The 9,503-nt window shown below is 34.9% G+C and overlaps 1 protein-coding gene across 1 annotated transcript; it reads right to left on the bottom strand.

Annotated features, from left to right (window-relative positions):
• Positions 1–4,932: 4,932 nt before the first annotated feature.
• Positions 4,933–7,072, bottom strand: LOC135842014 (uncharacterized). The gene has a single exon (XM_065359283.1). The coding sequence runs from the start codon at positions 6,925–6,927 to the stop codon at positions 5,068–5,070; it is 1,860 nt and encodes a 619-aa protein (XP_065215355.1). The 5' UTR covers positions 6,928–7,072; the 3' UTR covers positions 4,933–5,067.
• Positions 7,073–9,503: the final 2,431 nt, after the last annotated feature.

Raw genomic sequence — 9,503 nt, 5'->3', positions numbered from 1 at the left:
AAAAAGTGCTAAAAAGAAAATAAAGAAATTGAAGGAAATCAAAACAAAAAATTTTCATAGTTGACTAAATTACCAAAAAAAAGGTAAGGAGGGGGGGAGCCAAATATGGATCATACACTGTACTTATGTTTATTTCTAGTCACTTTTTATTTGGAAAGAATTCATTGGAGAAGTGGGGTACCTAATCAGGTACATATAAGAAGTAAATTTTTAAGTAAGTAGGTACCTAAAACATTTTCATTAGAAACGATTACTTGATAATAGTGGGGTTTGTTAGATATCATCATGAAAAAATTTGAGCTTCAATATCTCGAAAAATTACTAGGTTATTTTTATTTGTAAATCCCAACAATTATAAGTTTTTTAATCGACTTTTTTATGTTTTTGAAAGTGGCACCACTGATTTGGACATGATTCGTCGGTTACCCTTTCAAAGTACTACAATTTGAAAAAAATTTCAAAATTCTATACCACGTAATATAAACCGCAGCAATTCACAACTGAAATTTTCCATTTACGTCCATTCTGGAGAACTTTGAAGCCCCATAGCTCCGCTAATGAAATCGAAAAAATGTCCGGTTTGCGTCATTCATTCGTCATCGTTTGATGACCTCTAAACATGATCTGATTTTGAAAAAAATCGAACACCCCTCGTGCAAAAATCCGCCGATTTGGCATGGAATGACCCACTCAGAAAAAAATTTTAGCTCCGAAAGTGTAAGTACCTGAAGAAGAGATGTCAAATTTTAAATGATTGAAAAAATACAAAAGTTTATGAAATTTTTTCGACTGTTTGAAATTTGCAATAATAATCGAAAAAATTGGCACTACTGCGTTATAAAATATTTCCTTAGTTTCAAGAATGATATCTGTCAATATTTTCGCCAAATTAATGCGGAATACTTGAGAAGAAAAAAATTTTCAAAACACGAATTTATCCAAAAATGAGCAATCAACAAATTTTCAATCACTCAGTAGAATCCTGAAAGTGGTCTTAGATTTTAACGGCAATAGCAAAGATCGTCGCAGAATATTAAATACCTACTTTCATTTGAAACTGGGCCATTTTTCCCAAAACAGGTTGAGTAATGGCAGAAGCGAAATACCCACGATTTTTTTTGAAAATGCTCCTCCGAAGGCACCTTGGGAGCTAAAATTTTTTGTGGGTAACTCTCAATATAAAATGAAACCGCCCCGCCCTTCCTTACCCACCTTTCCCAAAAAATAATGCTTCCGAAGTATGATTTTTTCTATAGAAACGAAAAAACAACTACAATATTTCAAAGAAACGTCGAATTTAATGAGAAAAAAATGATATGTTACGAAAATGTTATGATAACATTTAATTTAGGTTAGCTAGTTATATGACATAACAAGAAAACAGCTGGGGAGAAGAAAAGTACACGCAGTCCAAATAGGGTAAACTCGCTGAGTAATGATTACGTTATGAATTTACCTACACCTGAAAAGTTGACCTCCTCAATGACCACGTTTTCAGGAATTAAATAGGTAATTTTGAATATGATTTTCGTCTAAAAGTAATGAATTAAATAGTTGAGCTCGAAGTCTTGTGCGTTTTTTTAGTCTTCATTTCTGTCGAAAAAATAAAATTTCAAGTACAAGTAAAATGAAAAACTTTATTTCAAGAAAAAAAAGCTGAATTTCTGTTCAAAACCTGGGTCCACTATTAACTTTTATTACATACTTACATTCTTTTTTCTTTACGATTTATCAAATTCCTCGATAAATAATTTCCCAATCATCTTGAATATACTTACTCGCTGTGTCTCGAAATTATTCGTTACAATCGTTTTGTTTTCATGGTGTTGAATTTGATCGACAGCTTTAAAACTGCTATTCGATACCTATCGTGTTCAGTCAAGGTGTGGAAAGAGGAGAAAGGAGAGATTGTCTACTAAAAAACGACTTGTTTCATAATTATAACTTTACCACGAGAACTCTCAACCTATTCACTACCTACAAATTAGCAACGCTGAGTTTGCAAAATATACGAATTCTTATTATTTTCCGCTAGGTGTGCTTGATTTTCGCAGGAAGAAACAGCAACATACGATTTGGAATGCGAAGAAGAAGACTCGCTGCCTTATTTCACGATATGTTCGACTATCGGTTTATAAGCTGGCTATATACCTTGATAAACCAATAAACCATATAATTACAGTTTTTTTCTAACAAATATGGTTTCGCAGGCGTCGTCGAGTCGGCGATGCGACAAAAAAATCATATCCATAAGTAACTTCGTTCCACGTGCATTGAACCGAAATTCACGAAGAACGCCTTGCACAATAGGAAGCAGTTGAATTTCGAAAGTCGTAACTCCCTCCCTCCAATATTTTCTAGTACATAGAAATGAACTACTTTAGAATAACCTATTCAAAAGTGGTCAAAGTTGTACAATCAATTGAAGTTTCGCGAGAAATTCAAAGATTTTCACAGCCAAGTTTTTGAGCATTTTTTGAAGAATTTCAATCTAAAAATTGAGTCATACTTATGATTTTTGAGATTTTTGAAAAAGTCCAATACGAAATATGTATCAAAATAGGTAAGCTTGAAATTTCGCAATAAAAACAAATTATTCGTCAAAATTACATAGGTATTATTCGAGTAGTTTTGAAAAATTTTAATTTAAAAATTTGGGTCATGATTTTTAGGATTTTTGTTTAAAGTGTAATGCGGTCGATCAAAATAATTCAGATATTTCCTAGGAATTATTTTCTTGCAAGTTTGAAGAATTTTGAGCCCAAAATTGAGTCATGATTTTTGAGATTTATGGTAGGTAAGCTGTGATACGACTTATCAAAATAGGTTAAAATCTCGAGAAAAAAAAATCAAGTATTCCCACACAAGTGTTGATCGAGCATTTTTCAAGAATTTGGACAGCAAAATTAAGTGATAATTTTTGCGATTTTTGAAAAAGTGTAATTCGATAGGTAGATATAAAATGGGGTGAAATTTCGCAAAAAAAAAAACAAATATTTTTTGAGAATTTCTAAAAAAATTTGAGCCTCAAATTGAATCCTGATTTCTGGTATGTTTGAAAACGTGCGATGTGACCTTACAAAGATAAGTTGATTATTTCCACAAAAATGTTTCTTCAGCATTTTTAAAGAATTTTTACTTCAAAACTAGGCCATGATTTCAGAGATTTTCGATCAAGTGTAATGCGACTTGTCAAAATAAGTTACAATTTAGCGATAAAATTAAATATTTCCACAAAAATGTGTGACAAATTTCTAGAGCCCAAAATTGAGTCGTGATTTTTAAGATTTTTGAAAACGTGTAGTGCGACCTGTCAAAATGAGTTGAAATTTTTCGAGAAAATCAAATATTGCCACAGATGTGCTTTTTGAATATTTTTTGAAAAATTTTTAGCTCAAATTTGGGCCATGATTTTCAGGATTTTCGATAAACTGTAATATACGTAGTCAATTTCTCGAATATTTATGAAAAAAGTGTCATGCGATGATCCATTGAAATGGGTCACCTGAAGAGAAGGTCCAGTGTTCTGATCTATCAATAATATTTTTTCAGCATCTCTTGATTTAGTGGAGAATAATGCGATGAAGATAAATACCTACAGTCATGAATTTTGGTTATTAGGGAATGCTTTTCTGTTCCTCTAAGAGTGCCACTTACGTGAATTAATTTTGTGAAAAAATTCGATTCTTTTCTGCACACTTTTAGTCTTGATAACCAGTGTTTTAGAAGACTGGAAAATTTTGACGTTTTGTGAGTCCACGAATATCTTTACTACAGGTAAACGTTACCTCTTCTGTTACCAAAGTAGGTACTGATTTTTCGTCACTTTCTACGTAGAAAGGCAGATTTTAAAATCTCGTATACATTCTGCTATAAGTATTATAGGTACAGGAAATCGAATCAATCAGCAATTTAGTTCTTACGTCTGATTATTCGTCACTTTCTACGTAAATATGCAGCTCTTTAAATCTCGTATACAATCTGCTATTATTATTTGTAAGTTCATGAAATCGAATCAATCAGCAATTATTTAAATCTCACGTAGACAAGGTCCTCGGTAACTTGACGAAAAGCTATAATAATTTGGCCGAACCGAAACAATAGGTACCTAGACCTACCCTAAATACGCAGTTCGACAGTAATTTTTGTACATAATTTCCTCACGGAGTTCAAAATATCCTAACTCATACCTATCTTTAAAATGACTTTTTTTAAACTTCATTTCTCAAGCAAGATGTTGAAAAAGCTCATGAAAAATATAATCATGTACCTCGTACATACATAAACATCGATATGTACTTTTTTACCTCAGAATTTTCAAGTTGCCAATTTGGGTAAATTTTCAAAATACAGAGCAGACTGTGACAGGAAATAATCGAACGATAATTTCACACATTGATCTATTCGAAGATGGAGCCAAATCGGAGGTTCTTAGTTTTTCAAAATGGAGTTCATTTATTCGGTTCACGATGCCTTGCCATCCTATCATAAAAATGACAAGCAAAAATGAGATTTGAAAAAACATCCCTATCACTTTTTTTCCTCGTTCGCCATCCATGATACAAGATACCGTTCTAAAATCCATTTTTAAATTTTAATTCGTTACCTATCAGAAGAATCGAAGATGCAAGATTGAATAAATTTATGCATAAGTATTTTTCGAGATATTTTCACGCTGAGAAAAAATACCTACCCATACAAAATTCTAATTTTTTCTCCGACTTTCTTCGAAGATGAAATTATATCAGTTTACCTATACTAGGAGTACTTTAGTGTCTCGTATTCGCAATTCTAAATTCATACTCTATTTTACCAAGATACTGCATCAATTTACCAAGTTCGTATCAAAAATTATCAGTAAATTATCGGTTCAAAATGTAAACACTCACGCAATAACCCATCTACCAGATAAAAGTACAATAAAGACTCAAGTTTGATGAAAAAATGAAAACAATTTATTATCAAAAATCACAATTGAAAAACATCATTGACAAATCGGAAACAAAACTCACCCTTTTTCAATGTTTAAATCATGGTAAAAAAAATTCATAACCAAGACGAATTAGATTACATTGACTTTCCATTGGTGGGTTTGTTAACTAGATCTTTCATCATCGTCGATTTTTCCGACTGCATTTTCGGTTCGAGAACTTGGCTGTAGATATCAGCCCATTTAGCAGGGTCTTTTTCCGCTAATTCCTTGATATGTTGGAGAGATTTGTTAACATCGAACTCGCTGCTTTTTGCTTCGGGGTGTCTGGATTTGACATCTTTGACGAGTTGTTGGAATTGGTTGAAAGCGATTTCGTCGTTTTTGATTAATTCAGCAATACGCATCGACGTGACGGAAGTTTTATCACTTTCGCTGGATTTTCCGGTCATTTCTTGACCCGACGATTCGGTTTCTTGTTGGCGATTGATTGGCTGGTCACTAAGACCACTGAAGATCGGTTGACCGACGTAGGTTGCCTCAGCATTGAATACGTTGGTGGGTATTTGCTGATTGGTGTAGGCGGATTGCATCATTGGCGATGTCCAGGAGTAAGGTAAGGCAGATGGAGCGGCTTGAGAGTTGGTGGATTCTTTGTCTGATTCAGCGTCTCTGGGGCAAGTACCAGTGGCTCTGCAATTGTATGATGGAGTCAGGTAGGATTGGGAAGCAGATTCACTACCGTATGATCCGCCGAATCCGTAGCTGGAACCAATTCCATAACCAGATCCTAATGGGTAGCTGCCTAATGGATAGCTGGAGCCAATTCCATAACCGGAGCCAATTCCATAACTGGAGCCAATTCCATAACCGGAGCCAATTCCATAACCAGATCCTAATCCGTAGCTGCCTAATGGATAGCCGGAGCCTATTCCATAACCGGAACCGAATCCGTAACCGGATCCATAACCAGATCCATAACCAGATCCAAATCCAATCGATGATGGGTAACTACCATAGGAGATTCCACTCGCAACAACAGGCTTGGCTGGTACATGGTAAGAGGTCGTTGTGGCAAGTTGTTGATGAACGACTGGAGTCTGCACAACATGAGCGGCTACAGGTTGAACGACTTGTTGAGGTAATTGAATAACTTGGCTGACTGGTTTATCGGCTACATGAACGGTACCTCCTTGTAATTGCAGAGGAGCTTGGTAAATCTCTTGTTTGACCGAACCGTACGATGGTGTTTTGATGATATGCTGAGTGTACAACGGATTCTTGATGACTTGTTGCAATTCGGTAACGACTGGTTTATGGATAACTTCGGCAACTTCGGCAATAACTGGTCGACGAACGACTTCCAAAAGCTCGGTATAGATGGGTTTATGGATAACCTTTTGCGATACAGAGTAGACTGGTTGAGTGACGACGTGCTGGTTGTAAGATACGACCGGTTTCGAGACAGTAGTTTGAGACACAGCTACCGGAGCATGACCAACCGATTGGACAGCTACTGGAGCTGCTTGAATGACTGGAGCTACTGGCGCTGCCTGAATGACTGGAAGCGAATGAGATACCGGAGCAGATATCACTGGAGCCGATTGAACGTACGAAGAAGCGCCGTAAGATCCGTAGGAAGGTATGAATTTACTCGAGTAACCGGATCCGTACGATGGGAAAGAATAACCGGACGCCGCTGGAGCCAATATATTAACCGATTGCAAACTGGCCATATACTGTTGCAAATTCCCGAGCAAATGTTTGTAAGGCGAATGAGTTCTGGATTTATCCGTTTCTTCCGGTGATGAGGCAGATTTCGCGTCGACAGTTGGTTTCTCATGAGTTGGTACTTTGCTACTTTCGTTCAACGTTGACGCGACTGGTGCTGCAGATTTATCGATATTTGACGAAACGACCGATTCGGTAGGGGCCGACGAAACGCCGTAGGAAATTACGAAAAGCGAAATCACGAAATAAGAAAGACCGTTTGCCATTTTGATCGGATAATTATCGACGAATACGAATACGAAAAGAGTTAATACGAACTATTAACTTGCGATATCGAATTAACACCGAATATAGCGACACAGCTGCTCGTTATTACTCGATCGTGCAAACGCGAATAATGCTAACCGGTTGTTCCGTCCGTGGAGTATATATCGATAAAATACAGCTGAATTGGCGGAATCAGCAAAAAAAAATCCAGTGATGTTTGACGTAAACATCGCATATGCAATATGTATATACCGTTCGAATCGACAATAATTTAGGTTAAATATACGACGAAATTATTTGGCCAAATAAATTCCATATTAATCAATAATTTTTCGTGTAATTAACAACGCGAAATTATTCACCTTAGACAAAATAATCATCGTCAAACGGTGTATGTTTTTGTAAGCAATGCGAATATTTTATGGGTACCAACTTCTTACCCAGAAAAAGTCTTCGTAATCGTAACAGACACGTGGGAAGTAAACTGATTACGAAAAATTGCACGCCATTTAATGAAATTCATCGCCATCCGGCGATTAGATGGATTCGCACAGCCACCAAAATAAAGTACTTACTCGTATTAGTTAGCAAGCTCGAAAAATTCAATATGTGACAGTCAGTGACAGTATCGTTTTCTCATAATTAATCACTTTTCAAAAGGGGACATTTCAGTTGATTGGAATTTCGAAAATCGTAACAAAATTTTCAGTACAAAATTCTTCAAAAATGCTCCAAAAAATGGTTCGATGGGAATTTTTGAATTTCTCGCGAAATTTTAATCCACTTTGATATGTTACATGACACTTTTTCGAAACTATCCAAAATTACAAGCCAATTTCAAGATTCAAATTTTTCAAAAATTCTCAAAAAAAATTTCGATAGGAATTCTTGAATTTCTCGCGAAATTTTAGTCCACTTTGATAGGTTGCATGACACTTTATTAATACCTGTTCTCAAAAATCACGAGAAAATTTCCATCTTCAAATTTTAAAAATATGCTCGAAAAAAAGTTTTGGTATAAATTTTTGAATTCCTCGCGAAGTTTTAATCCACTTTGAGGGGTCTTCAATTTTTTTCAAAATCAGATATGTTTAGAGGTCATCAAACGATGACGAATGACGCAATCCGGACATTTTTTCATTTTTTTTTTGGCGGAGCTGTGGGGCTTCAAAGTTCTTCAAAAGGGCTGAAAATTCGAAAATATCAGTTGCAAATTGGTCCGGTTGTGCGTGGTATAAAACTGAACTTTTTAAAAAATATTGTAGTACTTTGAGAGGGGTCATTCCATGTTAATTTAAACAATTTCCTGTAGAAAGACCATCCAATGGGATGACCAATGGTGCAAATTGTAGCCCTCTAGCCCTTTTTTAAAGGCTGCTAGGGAGTGTCAAATTTTTCAATGAACTTGAAATATCATCCACATTATGGACAATTGGGGGATGGCATGATTTCGTAAAGACGATTTTAAAAAATTGAAAGTTTGCAAAAAAATGCGATTTTTCGATTTGAAACACGAATAAAAGTTTCAACTGGCGAAGTTGATCCATTTGATCCCTATTTTTACGTATCTGTTGAAAAAGTTTGAAAAATCCCTTTTACTCGATAAAATGAACTCGTCACAAAAAAATCAAAATTCAAAAAATAAACGAATTTCAATTTTGTGTCACGAGTGTAATTTTTATCAATTTTTTCACGAAATAGGTACGTTAGAAACAGGTCAAAATGAGACAATTGAATAGATTCAATCTTTTTTCGATGTTTGGAATTGAAAATTGAATTTTTTCGAATTTTGACTTTTTTTGTGATGAGTTCATTTCATCGTCTATCCCAATTTCTCATCGAAGATCAAAAGCAGGCATACATGAACGACATGTCGCACTATTAGCACCCTTTCCTTGAATTTTGACTTTGCTGAGTGGGAGACAGGAGTATCAGGGGTCTTAAAAGAGCTGCGATCAAAAAAATAATGCCGTATTCGGATTCAGCGCCTTCAAAAACATGTCAATCGATATATCACATGCCGAAAAAAATTTCTGAAATTTTGACCCAAATTTTGGGGCACTTCCCTCCATAATTTGGGGCAAAAACTTGAAAATGATGTCGAAGTCATGCGATATATCGAATAGTATGTTTTCGAAAAGGCTGAACACAAATATGACCTTATTTTTTTGATCCGATGCTTTCTTGTACCCCTTACCCCTTCTTAAATTCCTCTACAAAGGTCAAAATTTGAAAACTCGAGAGTAAAAATTGATTCTTGAAAAGGCATTTGAATTTTCTCATAGAATATGGAATATCCATTATATTTTCATCAACGTTAAAAGTTTTTCAAAAAATTATAACTTGGAACTACACTATCATTAATTCAACATTCAAAAAAATTGAATTGTCAATTTCAAACATCAAAAAAGTTTGAAATTTAGTTGTCTTTTTTCGACATCTTTCTTACGTATTTCATGAAAAAGTTAATAAAAACCACACTCATAGCAAAAAAATTAAAATTCGTTTACTTTTTGAATTTTTTCGAATTTTGATTTTTTTGTGATGAATTCATTTCATTGAGTGAAAGCCCTAC

The sequence above is a fragment of the Planococcus citri genome, chromosome 3, assembly GCF_950023065.1.
Source record: "Planococcus citri chromosome 3, ihPlaCitr1.1, whole genome shotgun sequence".
NCBI lineage: Eukaryota > Metazoa > Arthropoda > Insecta > Hemiptera > Pseudococcidae > Planococcus > Planococcus citri.
This window is presented reverse-complemented; position numbering and strand designations above follow the sequence as displayed.